This window comes from Oryza brachyantha, chromosome 9, assembly GCF_000231095.2.
Source record: "Oryza brachyantha chromosome 9, ObraRS2, whole genome shotgun sequence".
In the NCBI taxonomy this organism is placed as follows: domain Eukaryota; kingdom Viridiplantae; phylum Streptophyta; class Magnoliopsida; order Poales; family Poaceae; genus Oryza; species Oryza brachyantha.
The window spans coordinates 12,348,462-12,365,033 of record NC_023171.2 but is presented as its reverse complement, the minus strand read 5'-3'; the positions used below and the strand labels follow the sequence as shown (position 1 = coordinate 12,365,033).

The window sequence follows — 16,572 nt, the reverse complement described above, 5'->3', positions numbered from 1 at the left end:
TATAAAATAGTTCACGTGTAAATACAGTTTAGAAAATCCAAATTATGGATTAAAAATATGAAAATAATTGAAATTGAGGGAAGAGTTCATCTATGAATACAAATTGAAAACATCTAAAACTCCAGTTAAAAATAAGTAAAATTAAGAGAAAGAGCCAACGTATAAATACAATTTAGAAGTATCTAAAATTTGAATTATAAATTAAATATTATATCGAAAAGAGTTTATTTACATGTATAGTTTAGCATACAGGTAAATAACATGTTTTACAGTTTAAAGATCAAAAGATATAAGAGTAAAACATAAAAGTGACTTAAATCTAGCCGCGCAAATGCGCAGGCCAAACTGCTAGTTTGTATGAAAGAAAGAGAGTCGATTCTATGGAAGGAAATTTTATTGCATGGAATAGGTAGTAGAGAAAGGATGATAATAAAAATTATTTTCTTATATTGATTAACATATTGTACCTAACTCTACCTTTATACCTATCATTGCTTATGTGCTCTAGAGAAGAGTCCATCCTACATTTGAATATGCCTTGACTATTTTTCTAAATGCACTTTTTAGAGCACATTCAAGGATGCTTATTAGCTGACTATCATCACACAATTAAATAGGATGATACGGAGGAAAAAAGAGACGAAAGAGAAAAGTATGATGATACGGAGGAAAGACAAAAATTGTTCTTATGCATAATAACGGCTAATAGTTGAATTTTAGTATTTTTAAGAAAATTCATTGCATGAGGTGGATAAAAAGGAAAAAAAGACAATAAAAAATATTTTCTTATATTGATTAAGAGACCATACCTAACTTTATCTTTGTATATGTATTTATAAGATAAATTCTTGTTGCTGATGTAAATTAGAGAAGAGTTGGATCTAGGCTATACCATTAAACATGCTCTTGAGATAACTTATCCATGTTTTGGGAAAAATATTCTAAAACATAGCCTCCATAGTTCACTCTAAAACATATTGTCTCCATAGTTCACTAACCTGAGTGAGATCCTAATCCGTTGGAACCCAGTTGTCATCACAAGTAGTATCTTTTCCATTTTCAATGCATCAAATAATTCCTAGTTCAAGGATCTCACACACTTCAAGGATTGCACGCCAAGTCCGTGATGGCCTACTTCCCAAACTGGCATCCAGGAAATCACCATTTGGGTAATAGTCTACTTTAAAAAATCCTTACTGCCAGCAAGCTTGGGTACTGCAAGATCCTCCACCCCTGCTTGGTAAGCAAAGCTAAGCTTAAGATTGTTAGGAAAAGGGAAAATTTATGAATTATACCTTGAACTATTAGGTGGGTACGTAGAACGAGCAAAAGCTTGATGCTGCATGCCCTTCATGCCAAAGGTTTTGTTTGGTTTTTTTATTTATATATTTTTTATAAAAAGTTTCAAAAATAGATTTTTGTTTTCAGAAATAGTAAACCTAGTCTCCCAATGCCAAACTAGTAGGCACAAAATATAAATGACACAATATCCTAAGTGAAAAAGAGCGAGATGGGGGTGGGGCGGTTGTTGGACAAAGGGTGTGAATTTTGCAGGCAACTCCTTGTCACTTAATAGCTGGACATTTTATCCCTTGGCTGAGAATGTACCTTTTTTTTTATTTTATTGATATAGTCTATTCACCTAGAAGCACATAGGAACAAACCATAGAAAATTTGAGCTCAAACGATGAACTACATGACCCGTAGAATTTTTTAAATTTGTATCCAACGGGTTTTCGAAGCTTCTCGCCTCAAAAACACAATCTTGCAAGTGGAATTTTGCAATTTTGATTTCACTGAAACGGATGTAACTTTTTACGTATGTTCGTGGATATAAATTTTGTCCAATTCAAGTCCGTATGAGAAACTCGAATCACGGTTTTTATGCTTATCGGGTGAATTTGCAGGCAATCCCTTGCTTGGGCTTAAAACACCCTAGCAACGAAGGGTCCGCCTACAAAATAGCTGCTAGGCCCCCACCCCCTAACTCTCATTTAGATGTGTACATTTACCGGTAGCTCCATGTTAGATTATAAAACACTCATCTATAGGACAACAAGGGGCCACTTGCATGGCCATCCTCCGTCCAATAGCCATCACTCTTTCCCCAGTAGAGGTTTGTCACATTGGATTTTACGTTCAACTAGCAGGTGTTTTATATTTTGTGTCCATTGGCTAGGCATTGGGAGGTTAGATTTACAATTTACAAATATTTTGAAACAAAAATATATTTTGGATTTTTTAATTAAAAATATAAAAAAACGTTTTATATTTATTTCTATACGTACAAGTCGTGTGCAGTCGGTGTCTTCCTTGGGCTCCCAGGGCCGAGCAGGCCCATGTCTGTTTTGTCAGCCTCTTTGGTTCGTGGACTTTTAATTTTGTGATCTTGTCTGAAGGACCAAATATTACCAAAGATTTTATATTTGCAAGATCACAGATAATAACCTTTGACAGCAGATAAAACTGAACTTACGGACAAAACTTATGTTTCAAAAAGCTTTCACTCCATCTTTTCTCTTATACTTACGCTTATAAGCTAAAATTTAACTTTTCAATTTTAAATTTAGAGTATTTTCACCGAAGTTTATTTTTTATTTTTTGATTTTTAAATTACTAAGAATACATATACAAAAATTTTATTAATAAAATATTTTTTATTTATAAATATGTCGTCTGACACGTAACCAAAATTACAGCGCCTGTCCGTACGAACTCACGCCACACAACCAAATTAAACAACCGCCGGCGTCCATAATCGGTTTGATCTGCTGTTGCTGACAACAAGTCATGGAAAAACCATGGGCAACACAGGCACAACAAAACCAAGAAAAAAAAAAGACAACAACTTAATAAGAATATACCCAACAAAAAATAACACACATACCCTGTAGTGGAACAAGCAGGCAGGCGTACATTGTCATGACCCAGACCTCTGAAAACGACGGCGGCTAGAGCCGAGACAGCGTTGGATTCCATGTCATGCATGCAACTGAACAACGGATTTTGATTTTGATTTTTCCTAGTACAACAACCAACTCAACTTGCAGCGGATCGAGCCAAGAAGGAAGCGTGTTCGCCTCTCCCTCGTCCGTCTACGCGGCCATGCACCAATGTGGCAGCCGACTGTATCATCACTAGACAAGATTTGATTGCTTTTTGGGTTTTGTTCAGACATGCGTGGCGCAATCGATGGCGGCGGCGCCGTTGATCTTGTCGAGCTTGCCGTTGGTGGAGGAGGCGGCGGCGGGTTTGGGGTTGACGACGTCGAGGTTGTAGAGGATGGGGATCATGACGAGGGAGGAGAGGAAGGCGAGGAGGGGGCCGAAGATCCAGAGGAGGAGCGGGACGCCGGCGAAGAAGATGCGGTTGCCGGCGAAGCTGAGGGTGAAGCCCCTCTCGAGCACCTCGTCGATGTAGTCCATGGTGGAGGGCAGGCCGAGGAGGCGGCGGCCCTCGTCGGAGGAGGAGGAGGGGAGGAGGGTGGAGGAGGTGTTGACGAGGAAGCTGGCCTCGTTGAGGAAGCAGATGGCGAGGGAGTGGCAGAGGAAGGCGACGAGGAAGACGAGCAGCAGCGCGACGTACTTGAGCGCCATCATGTACTCACCGTGGGCGCCGAACACGGCGTCGCTCAGCGGCTTCTTGATGGTGTAGGTGCTGCTCAGCACCGCCGCGATGCCCGTGCAGAAGAGGATCGCCGTCGTCGCCATCAGCGTCGACCCCATGATCACGTTCCGCAGCGACTGCACCACCAGCACCGCCTTCTTCTCGTTGTCCTGCACGCATCGAATCCCATATCATCATCGTCATCATCCATCCATCCATCACTCCGGTCACCGGCGCCGGCGACGGCGACGTACGTACCTTGGTCATGCTGACGGCCCAGAGGCGGCGGGCGGCGGCGTTGACGCCGGCGGCGGTGCGGAGCGGGCTGAGGCGGACGGCGCGCCACAGCCAGACGTGGTACGCCATGGGGACGAGGAGGCTGAGCGGGATCAGGATCAGGTCCAGGAAGCTGTCCCTCCACTCCATGGCTGTGCTCGATCAAGATCAAATTACCAACACACACACAAAACAAAAAAAAAATTAACAACGCAGCAAAGATCACAATTAGCTCCGATCCACCTGATCTGTGAAGCTGTGATGATACTGGGAAATGTAGTTGGTGTTAATATATAGGCCAGAGGAGGACGCATCGTGCATGAGAATGAGAGCAAGATCGAGAGAGGCATATGCAAAGGTGCAAGAGATCACACCCATGACCCATAGTGGCATCTTACACAAAGCCCACAATCTTTAGTGATCAATCAATCAAAAGAGGTGGAAAATTAATTAACACCTAACTAAAAGGCTCAAATTAAGCCAAGGAAAAATGAAATTAAATTGCCAGATTAATCCCGACAAGAAAAAAAAAAGTGCAACACACAGTAGAATAGGTAGGTAGCCAGCCACGCCCAGCCGCGCGTACGTCGACGACGGACGACGTTAATAGGGTATTCCCCTCGTTCTATATTATAATTTTGTTTATCTAGATTTAATAATGAGCTAATGAATCTAGATATATATATAAAATATATACATAGATAAATCTAGATAAATTTAAAAAGCCTTATAATATAAATTAAAGGGAGCATATATTAATTAAGTTAAATTGTTATTATTCTTGTTTAAAAAATTGTTATTATTCGCCGGCCGGCCGTCCCATTCAGGCACACGCCTTCTTCACTCACCTGAATACATAACTGCGTACTGCCCAAACTAAAATCCCATTCGGCCGCTTTGTTACGTATCAATCAAGCGATCGAATCGCTAACCCAAATTAAAGCATATGCAAGCATAGTATAGTATAGCACATACAGAGGATATATATGGAATCAAATATACTAGGAAGTAATAATGAAGGCATGATGCAGATTGGTTGGTTTAGAGAGAGCCGCATATATGCAGTAGAGTAGTTGGAGTAAAACTGAATATCGGGGAGAGAGACCGGCCTAATTTCGTGGCCGTTTTTTTTGGCCTCGCGGCCTGACCGCGCGCGGTGCTTGGCGTGCTCGCACGAGCCGCCGCGCCGACTCGCTGGATTCGCCCAAGTTTTTGCCTTGCTGCGCGCCCTGCATTCGCGCGACTACTCGCAGCGGTGGCATTCACGTCCTCCGCCAAGCAATGGCAGACGTGTCAGTGGCGCACGGTAAGTTATAAATGGCATAGTACAGTATCGATTGTAAGCAGTTATTAATAATCTAGAGTTTCAACTTATATATACTTCTCGTGAGCCGCTGTACGACGTCGTAATCTTATCATGTAAAGATATTTGCTGGCTTACATCTGTGATATTTTATCTCCATCCTGTATTAGGAGGGTTTTTCACATTAAATCTCGTGTCTTTCTTCGATTGATCTACTATGTTCATCGTTTATTTGCCGATCGATCCTAACAATTAAAATCATATTCTTTTTACTTTAGCTTGTAACTATAGCAAAAGATATAGAACCGTCCATCTTATATCCGGAAGGTTGATATTCATCTAATGTCATAAACACTGTTTATCTCTATCATTACTGTCTAAACTATACAAATCCCTTAGGACATGTACAATAATATAGACGACTATTATATAAAGATAGCTAATAGATAACTTGTACAATATGTTATCTATTTGGTTGTTTATAGCATATTTAATACTTTATTTTTTTTATGTTTGTATTTGTTACATACAACTAATACATAAAGTATTTCTCTAGAAAAGGCTGCATACAACTAGGAGCATATGTCCAAACAGTAGATGAATGAAAAGACGATAATCTAGTTTTTCTTGAGTTAATGATGTCACGTAGGATTGCTAATCTAACGTGAACATATATAGATCACACGTACTTACAGTAGCCGCGGGCACTAGCTATAGATTGCTTGCGCTCCTCACGCCTGCAGCCCGTTCATATGCATGTTGCGCTCCTCGTTTTCGTTAGTTGGCCGCTTTGCATTAATTCACTCGAAAAAAATCGTTTTTCTCGTACGGCCAAAAGTTTTAAACTTTTGCAGGCGGGTGGACTGGACGGACTTGTTTAGTGTCTTTAAGCAAAGACCTGTAAAAAATCGTCGTACCGTCGCTTTTGACCATTGGGTCGATCTCCGTTCGATTCCGCTAGCTCGATCGCCTCTGGTTAGTTCAGTTTTCTGAATTTCATTGCAGCACTCACCTCTTAATTTGGTTAATTTCAACAGGTGCACGCATAGGGTAGCATTTTAATTTGGAATGCCCTGGGGTGCATGTGATTGTAAGCCAAATGTCATATTTATATAAAAAAACTTTTGTATACGTGTTTTTAGCGAAGTAAGATTCAAGACTGAAAAAATAAACTACGATGAAAAAAAATCTGAAATTAAGATTGAAAATTTAAATTTTGGTTTATAAATATAAAAAAAAACGAAAAGACAATGCTGCTGGATGACGGTGCGAATAGATTTGTACTACACTACTTATTAAACATACACCACTAATTGAAGCTATTAGGGGCTGTTTTTGTTTTGAGGGACTAATCCATAAGTTCCTCCACTTTAGCCCTTTTAGCCCCTAAAATATCAAACAGGAGGGACTAAAAGGGACTAAAATTATCTAAGTCCATAAATCCCTAGGTGAGGTGCTAAAAGGGACTAAAAGTCTATAGTACACCTACTCTATTACTCTAGGTCTATAACTATGTGTGTTGTGTACTATTAAATAGGTCATTTAATGAAATTTTAGTTTCTTTTAGTCCCTCCAAACAAACAGGATAGGACTAAAAGAGACTTATGTTTTAGTCCTAGAATTAATTTTTAGTCCTAAGACTTATTGAAACAAACAGCACCTTAGTAGAAGAACATTTTTTAAGACATCCGGTTATCAGGAATTATCTCTAATTTGCTTTTCTAGTAAGGGAGTAGGTTACTATAAAAGCGTTCAAGTGTTTAGTACAGATGAGCTAGATATATAGCTAAGCTATGGCTGGTTAATTTGCTACATCATAGATTTACAGTTACCTAGCTAGCTATATATCTCAAGTAGTCAACTTGAATTTATGGGTAAGCTAATTATCTCAAGAAAGGCTAAGCTAATTAGCGAAAGTTATTCAGTAGCATCCATATCACCTTAATTCTTATGGTTAACCGTATCGATACCACAACCACATGCATGTGGTTAATTAATAGCCATAGTATCGTTCTTGCTCCTCCCTTCCTCCTAAAACATAATTATTTTTTTACGAATCTATATATACCATATGTTTAGATTAATAATTAAAAATATCTCTATTTTCACCGTTAATATCTCATGTCTTTAAACCAACGGCATATAAATAGTATGCACAATAATATAGCCAATTAACTCATCGTAAAAATACTCTATTTTTATGCCTTTAATTATATATGGTGTCATGTGTCTCATACGAGAAATAAATTTTAGCCACCTCTATATAAAAAAAATCTTTTTAAAGTTGTGTCTACAGTAATTTATCAGTAATTGATTAGGTATTAATTCCAACTTGTCGGCCTCGATCGATCAACTTCATGAAAATATTTTAATTTCATCTACACAAAAATATACATGTGTGCGCTAGCTATATATTTTCTCAGGCTTTCTACTGAGACTGATCGATCGATCTCACTTGCATGCTGCATCAGATATGATGGAGGCATCGTCGTCGAATATCCGGTCTCGATCGATCGTTTTGTGCATGTCTGCGTTGGCTTGCATTTGTGAGGCCAAAGAGCCAAGAGCCTCGCTAGCTATATATATTCACTTTATTTTATATTGTAAAAATTTTTAAACCTTGTCTAGATAGATAATGTCAAAAAATTATATAAATATATTTAGATTTATAACATATATAAATCTAAATAATACTATAAAAGTATTATTATAAAACTAACGGAGCATTATATATATATATATATATATATATATATATATATATATATATATATATATATATATATATATATATATATATATCGTGGAATTTCTGTGACGCGAAAGCTACGTTTCATGTTACGTATGACAGCACTGTATGTGTGCATCAAATTAAAGCGTGGCAAGTTTCGTGTGTGGCCCAAAAAGACGCCGATACACACTTGGCAGTAAATGATCACGAACACTAGTTTAATTTGTTAATCTTGCATGAACAGGTTTGGTAAATTTGAAGTTGACTCGAAGCCCTTTTAGAGAGAGTGGTTGAGTTTAATACACGCTTCTGAATAGTAAAGAAAATAAGAGGGATCTGACACACCACGGATAGCTGGATTGTCCACCCTTTTTCTTCCATGATGATAGTGATGGATAACCAAGTTACTATTATTATCTACCGATAGTATAGAAGGTACTTCCTCTGTGTGAGGTGTGAGATGTTTGACTTTTTTACTAGTAATGTTTGATTATTTATCTTATTTAAAAATTATAAAAATATTATTTATTTTGCTTGTGACTTACTTTATCATCAAAAGAACTTTAAGCACGACTTAATATTTTTTTATATTTGTACGAAATTTTTGAATAAGACGAATGGTTAAAAGTCGTAAAAAAAGTCAAACATCTTATATTATGAAATAACATTATGAAATATATGTAGTATTAATTAGTTTCGAATTAACTTGTTCAGTTTTTTTTAAAAAAAATCATCGTCTCTCCCTTATCTCTTCGTTTAGGCTTATATTTATAAACTAAAATTTAAATTACCAATTTTAAATTTGAACTTGATTTTGAGTTATATTTTTCAGCCTATAATTTTTTATTGTTAAAAACACATATACATATTTTATTTATAAATATATAACAATGATCCCGTGTTTCCTAACAAAAGGCAAATATTCCGGATGAAAAGCAAGCGGTGGCAGACTATAACTTTACGGGTATGCATTATTTTGTCCTCCAATTGCAAATGTCACACAAAAGGTACAGATGCAGTAGTAGTATTCTACTGCACTAAAACTCCTCATGTAGAGTCAAAATCCAGGAGAAAAAGGCGGGCAATGATCGAGGGAGAAAATAAAATAAAAATAAAAATAATAAAAATGCGTGGGGGCACGTACGTGCACTGACAGCTCGAGCTAGCTAGATTGCGAATGAACGTGGCCGAGACCGCGTCCCGGTACATCGTGGACGCATATATATGCATGGAGATCAGACACGCGTTGCACCTCACCAACCTGAGCCATAGCAGCTGGTGTAGAGTCCAGTAGGCAGGCAACTGCATGCTTTGCTTTGATTCGGTGTGAGCAGCAGAGAGATCGATGCCAGCAAGTGCTTCTGCTTTCTTTCTTTTCTCTCTCTCTCTCTCTCTCTCTACATCTCTCTCTCTTGTGTTCAAGGAATCGATCGAGGGAGAGGAGAAGGAAAAACAATTGGGGAGATAAGGCCCTCTTTTTAGTCAGCTAGACAAGCCACGGTGCAAACGCCACTAGCTAGCTACTACTACGTACTGTACAGATATCCCTTCATCACTACTGATCTTGAGCAGCTGCTCTTAGTTTCTTAATTATTTTGTGTCCACCCGGTGATCGTCTCTTTCCTATGTAACTTTGGTTTCTTGGGTGGTATATATCTAGTTAGAAATAACCATGAACCACGTGGATATTAGTGATCTAGTGCTACTGCTAAACACGGTACGAGAGAGTAGTCGAAGTAGTGAAAACAGTGGATTTGTCCTCGTGCATCAGGAAAAGAATAAGGTGAACACCGAGCAACCACACGCTTGTGAAAGTGTTTCTAAAAAACTTAGACCGTCTGCCTATCTATGCAGTTACTTCAAGTGTGTGCGATTTCGAAGGCTTGCTCGTTGAAGAGACCAATGTACTCGAGTAACCCAAATTGAGGAGAACAGAGAGAGTAACACGGCAAGTCAGCAATAATGTAAGAAGTATTTCTCAGACATCTCAGAAGGAAGAACGAGAATTTGAAGATGAAGATTGAGCATTGGGAGTAACTCCAGAATCATGATATTTAAGGGAGTAATAACGATCACACTGTTAAAAGGGAAGTCAATTGCCCGAATTTGTGTTTTGGTGAAACACACTATAAATGCAAACACTCATAACACACATCAACTCTAAACACATACACATCTTACCCTTATGAGCATCTTCGAAGAGTAAACTGGCTTATCTTAAGATTGACGAAGTCGCCACATCACTATCGATGGGTATGTCATCATCACTAAAAGAATAATTAGTTGTAAATGAGAGCTTCTGTGTCAAACTTAAGACTTCAATTAGGTAAACGGTGAACATAAGAGGAAATTTAGACTAGCTAAATGGAGTGTTATATAACCCAAAGGAATGTGTGGGGGGTTAGGGATCCAAAATCTAGAAATGTAGAACAAGTGTCTGCTGATCAAGTGGTCATACAAGATTATTAATGAGGAAGGAGTATGGCAGGATCTTCTTAAGAAAAAAATACTTGGTTAAGACGACAATTACCCAAGTTAGGAAGAGTCCAGGGGATTCTTACTTCTGGTCAGGACTGATGGGTGTCAATGACTCCTTACAATTTGGATCCTTTGAGATCCATAATGGCAATCAGTTGAGATTTTGGGAAGATTGTTGGTTTGGTAATTCATCCTTTGCTAAGACCTACCCATCATTATATCAATTAAATAGGAATAAAACTACTAAGGTGGTGGATGTCCTAAAGAAAATAACTTTGAAGGTCTCGTTCAGGAGGGTCTTGGTTGGGGCCAAATTAGTTGCTTGGTATAACCTAGTGGGCAAAGCGATATCGTTTAAGCCTTTCTGATCAAGCTGACACTTTCTGGAAAGCTAACAAGTGCAGAATTTTTAGTGTAAGTTCTATGTAGAAGGCTATTATGTTGGGAGATATGGTCCCAAGGAGGTCCTTCCTATAGAAGCCTAGAGTTCCCTTGAAGATAGAATTTTGTTTGTGGTATTTAAAGAATAGGGTAATTAATTTGGACTGAAAACAATTTGGTTAAGAGGAGAAGGAAAGGTAGCATCAAGTGTTGCTTTTGTGATTCTAATGAATCAATATAACATCTTTTCTTTGATTGCCAACTTGCAAGATTCTCATGAAATGCCATCTTTGTAGTCTTTGGGATACAACAACCTACTAGTTTTGCTAATATGTTTGGTAGTTGGCTAAACGGTGTAAGGGTGCAAGATACAGGACCAACCCAAGGGGGCGAGCGGCACGACCACTCTAGGCCTCCAAAATAGCATGAGCTCTACCCCAAAGGTTTTGAGATAGCATGCACAATGTTTTCTATATAAATATTATTTTTAAATGTAATTTAAATGTTTAGACAACATATATATATATATAATATCTATTGATTAGTATTATATATTATGATAATGACATCTCTATTTAATTTTCGCACCAGGACTCTGAAAAGGCAGTACCGGCCCTGGCAAGCTGCTGGAAGGAGGATCGTTGGAGTTCTTCTCAGATTTGGATGGAATGTCCGAATGTGAGATCAAGAATTCAGGACTAGCCTTTTGTTTTGCTTTTTTTTTTTTGGGGGGGGGGGGGGGTAACCAGCCTTCTTTGTGACAGTCAGAGAGTGTAAGTGCTCTTGTTATGTGTGTTTTATTGTGTAAGATGTTACTATCTATGTTTCATAACGTAAGATGTTTGAATTTTTTGGTTGCAACGTTTGACATTCGTTTTATTCAAAAATTTAGTACAAATATAAAGAATGACAAGTCGTGCTTAAAGTTCTTTTGATAATAAAGTAAGCTACAAGCAAAATAAATGATATTTTTATGATTTTTAAATAAGACAAATAATCAAACATTGCAATTAAAAAAATCAAACATCTTACATTATTAAACGAAAGGAGCAAGTCCGAGTACTTTGTATTCTTTGGGTTGCACATACTCTTGTTGGAAGCAGAGGCCGGGTTTTAATCCATTTCTCAAAAAAATTCATGTAAACAGGATTGTGCCATGAGGTGCCTGTCCAGCGGAGCCAAGCTTCGTAGAGAGGGTGTTTGATTTCTTTTCGTTCGTTGATCTGAAAGACTGAAACTTTGTGATGTATTCATCATATTCCAAGTTGAGTAGTAAACCTGAGAACAAAAATAGCACTCACACGCAGCCACAGAGCTACGTGGCAAAGTGTCAAACCGGCGACCACGTAGCAGGCAAGGCAGTAAACTTGGCGAGATTTCGTGTGACAAGACCTCAAAATCCGACCGCATCAGTGGAATGCACCACGCACGCACGCACGCACGTAGCGATCAACCTACATAACTACATTGTGTTGTGTGTAACAAAAATCGTAAGAAAACCTCGCCGCCACGGGCTGGATTTGGCCCGAAATATACGTCCAAACTGGCGGAGTGGGCTAGGAGGAGATGATGTGTTGGGCTGGAGGAAGGCGTGGAGTTTGCGAGTGGATCAGACTGGTTGGTTGTTTCGGTCCAGGAGGATGGCCCGGATTGGCCTGTTCGGGAGGACCGGTTCGAAGCCCTCCCCTCCCCACGCAGGCTAGCAGCAGGATGACTCTGGTTAATTAATTATTAGTTATAAATAGTTTCAAAATATATTAATATAATTTTAGAAGTATTTTTTCAGAAAAACTACGTAACCGAATCCTGTTGTCCTGGACAGGAGTCTTATTTGTTGGCTCCAATGCCGCTCTTCCACGTGCACGGCACCGCTACTTTGTACTCCTTTATCACCGGTGCTCGCTCTCTCGTGGTGATAATATTAAATGATACTAATTGGTATTATCTGGTATAAAGATAATTGGTATTATTCGGCATCAATTGGTATTATCTAATTTACAATTTATTTCGTTTAAAAATAATTTAAGCACAGCTAGTACATCGAGTACTATTCTAACATCAGGCTTTGTGATATTGGATCTTTTTAACTAAGGTGAATCAATCATCAATCTACACTGCTAGCACCTGCTCTACAATCTCAATGGTTAATGATACATGCCATATGTTACTAAGCTACATGATTTTTTGGTCTCATACTCTCATTCTTATTGTCCTCGCTCTATACTAATCATTACTAACTAGATTTCATTTAGAAAAAGAAAATATATTTTTAAGTATACCATTTATCTCTAATGAGACTGAATGTTACTATGCATATATTTTTTTTTCGTTCACTCCCAAAATTATTACTCCGTACAAATATCAAGCAACACCGTGGAAAGAACCATGTTGCTCCACCTCAACGGTGCTATTTTGGTTTTTGAGGACGTAACATGAAAAGAATATATTATCTGTTTTTAATATTTATTTAATAGGACAAGTGATAAAATTAACGTATGCAAACTTAAAAATATAGTTTAAAATGACAAAATTTTTATAAAATCTTTTTAAAAATATAATATTCAACCGTTCAGGAAAAAGTGCGTATAAATAATATAAAGTGTCAGAATAATATACTATTGTAGCCACGTAGGAAGGTAAGATTCAAGACGCGATGAGTTGGAACTCGGAAAGGAGCGGAAAAATTCTAGAGCCCTCGAGAGAGCGCGAAACGAACCTTCTCCAGCTTTCCTCTTTCCCTCCTCCTAAAATCTCGCCCCCTTCCTCCTGCCCCTCGCCATTGCCGATTTTCCGCAGCGCCGTCATCACGAACGAACCACGCGAGCTCCCGAGGGGAATCAACCGCCCGCATAGCTGCTGGATATTGTTGGGAGGGATTCGCAAAGCCGACGCGAGACGAGGAGGAGGTCTGGGCGGGCGGGCGAGAGGGCGATGGACGCGGCGCCGGCGGTTCTGAAGAGGAAAGACGCGGGCGCGCCGGAGATGTGGCTGGACGACGACGGCGCGTCCGGGTTTCCGGCTGTCTCCTCCCGCGCCACCAAAATCCGCCGCCTCGTACGTGCGCGCTTTCTTTCTCCCTTGGTTTCCTTCCAGAATCGCACTGGCGGGAGCGGGACGGGCTTGGGTTGACGGGATGTTTGATTTGGTTCTTATTTTTTCGGGTGCACGCAGGACGCGGAGGTGCCGCCCGTTCTGCCCGGCGATTTCGTGCCACCGCAGCCGCAGCCGGTGGCTGGCGAGGTGCGGATGTGCGGCGAGCAGGTGCCTGTGGTCGTGGCGCCGGCGCTGAAGAGGAAAGGCGAGGACGCCTCCGGATTCCCGGTCTCTTCCCGCGCCACCAAAATCCGCCGTCTCGTAAGTACTCTCCTCCTCCTCCTCCCAAATCACAGCGACGGATTAAGCCTCGGGGCCGTTGTCCCTAACTCGTGTCCTGTTTGTGCTGCGGTGAAGATCGCGGAGGTGCCGCCCGTTGTGCCCGAGCTGTGCGCGCCGCCGCAGCAGCCGGTGGCGGGTTTGGGGGCCGCGGAGGTGCCGGTGGTCGTCGCGCCGGCACCGAACGAGGAGATGGCGATCGTGCTGTACAAGCCGGCCGACGCCGGCCGCAATCTCCTCCTCGGCCCCCTCCGGCCGGAGGTTCCTCTCCGTGTCAGCCCCGATTGGATCCACGGGCTCAAGAGTACGTGCTCCCCTCCCCTCCAAGCTAATCGAGCAAATCGATTTCCCGCTCACCCAAATCACACAATTGATTTCACTTGAGTTGATCTCTTTACTGATTGCTGAATGTTGAGATTGTCTAAACCAAATTCTTTCCCGTTTAATTGTTCAATGTCGTGATCAATGACTATACGGAAACGCAGACAAAATTGTCGGTACGACATTCATAGGATGTACCCAAAAACTAGACATGTATGTTGTCCTATAATTATTTGATTAAACATACTGTAATTATTTGATTAAACATACTGTTTGCTATAGCTAATCCTATTACAGGTGTCTCAAATGGTTAGCAACTCACAACAGTAAATCGACACTTCCGGCATAGTAACAAAATTATTGTGTGCTCTTTTACTATAATCACATCGCATCGGCATGATGATGATACAAGTGTATTAGGTACAATATAGTATGTTAATTTTATATTTATACCCATATAAAATATCAAATATTTGATATTAGTGTGAACGACAAATTTCTGTATAATTTTGACTAATTGCTTGATGGATACCCGTCCGTTGAACATCATATTCTGTCTTCTATACACACCTTTCATGATTTTTCAATTCAGTAACTGGGCATTGCAATTGTTCGTGTCATCGAAGCTGATCATGGAGGAATTGGTTAATTTGATCCTGCAGGCACCATGCTCCGAGAGTTGAGCGAGCCCCGTGCTCTGATCGAGCAGCTATCCGCGGACGAGAGCTGCAACCTGGCCATGGTCCCATGGGTGCCCTCGAACTCCCAGGAGGCCTCCACGTCGGCCGCGGCAGCGACGACAGAGATGATGGACGCCGAGGACACGTCCATGGAGGTCGAGCAAGACGGCGGCGGAGGATCCTACCCTGCAGCCGCCGCCGCCGCCGGCGTCGCGCAGGGGGGCGAGGCGGCCTACCACCACCATCAGTGGCCGCAGCAGCAGCAGCACTGCATGGTGCAGCAGCCGCTCCCGGCGGCGAGCTACCAGCCGAGCCCGGTGACGTGGTCATGGTGAACGGGCACTGTAGTGTAGCCTGTAGTATACAAAACAAGAGCACGAGCTGGTACTGGTAGTGAGTAGCCCCAGCCATAGAACGGTAGGTGAACGGAGGTGTTGGTGTAATACTAGCTTACGAGTTGGCTTTCATGGCGGTCTTGATTTGCTTCCTGCTCTTGTTGCTTTCTCGTTTTGTTAGTGAGTGAAGCCTGAGCAGGAAACCCGAGTGACAGTTGAGATGAGAGCCCATGGTGTTCTCTGTTTTACTATTGTTATTACTTCATCGATCGATGATGATGGTTACACGATGATAATTTTCTGTTCCTGCGAAAGTAGCTGAATGTAATCGTCGTAAATTTTATGCTAGGAGAAGATTTCTAATGTAAAGTTATTCATCAACGTTTGGTTTCGGTATCTCAAGAACATATTCAAGAGCGTCTAAAATTGATCCTTAAAAGCGCCTACAGTTGATCCTTAAAACTGAATTTTAGAAACTAAACTTAAAACATACCTTTAAAACATACCTTTAATGGTTTCTAAATATTTATACATGCCAAATCAGTTTTGTCGTATTTTAAATTTAGAGTAAACTAAACTTAAAACATACCTTTAATGGTTTCTAAATATTTATACATGCCAAATCAGTTTTGTCGTATTTTAAATTTAGAGTAAACATACATGTTCGTATCACTACATATATGTCCCAATGTATATGTCGTAATAATAGTTATTCAGTTTTGGATTTTAGACCCAATAATTTTCCGTGATAAATACTAGGTTTTAAAAAATAACGTCCCCTCGAAGATACGCTACGCTGATAAGCTCCAAGCTTATATGAATCATTCTAAAGTAACTAAAGACAGATGCGGAGTCAACGTGCATGGAAGGGCTCAAGCCCTCTATCCACAGGATAATATATTGAAAATAAGAGGGAGATAGGGAAGAAAAGATCTATATTGAAAATAAGAGGGAGATAGGAAGAAAAAAAAAGTGAAAATAAAAGGAGTAGGAGGCTGAATGAGTATGAAGACAATCAACCCTTCCTTGTTCACTAGGCTAGATCCACCCCTTGCCTAGCTATAGGATAAGTTCTATACACCTTATCTA

General features: G+C 40.2%; 2 protein-coding genes across 2 annotated transcripts; one reads left to right on the top strand and one right to left on the bottom strand.

Moving 5' to 3' along the window:
- Positions 1-2,679: 2,679 nt before the first annotated feature.
- LOC102709310 lies at positions 2,680-4,292 on the bottom strand. Its single transcript, XM_040527700.1, has 2 exons — positions 3,865-4,292; positions 2,680-3,776 (listed from the first exon to the last, which is right to left on the bottom strand). Exons 1-2 carry the CDS (start codon positions 4,030-4,032, stop codon positions 3,171-3,173), a joined length of 774 nt encoding a protein of 257 aa, XP_040383634.1. The 5' UTR covers positions 4,033-4,292; the 3' UTR covers positions 2,680-3,170.
- Positions 4,293-13,418: 9,126 nt separating this feature from the next.
- Positions 13,419-15,892, top strand: LOC107304948. The gene is made up of 4 exons (XM_015841117.1): positions 13,419-13,829; positions 13,947-14,129; positions 14,226-14,451; positions 15,131-15,892. Exons 1-4 carry the CDS (start codon positions 13,707-13,709, stop codon positions 15,481-15,483), a joined length of 885 nt encoding a protein of 294 aa, XP_015696603.1. The 5' UTR covers positions 13,419-13,706; the 3' UTR covers positions 15,484-15,892.
- Positions 15,893-16,572: the final 680 nt, after the last annotated feature.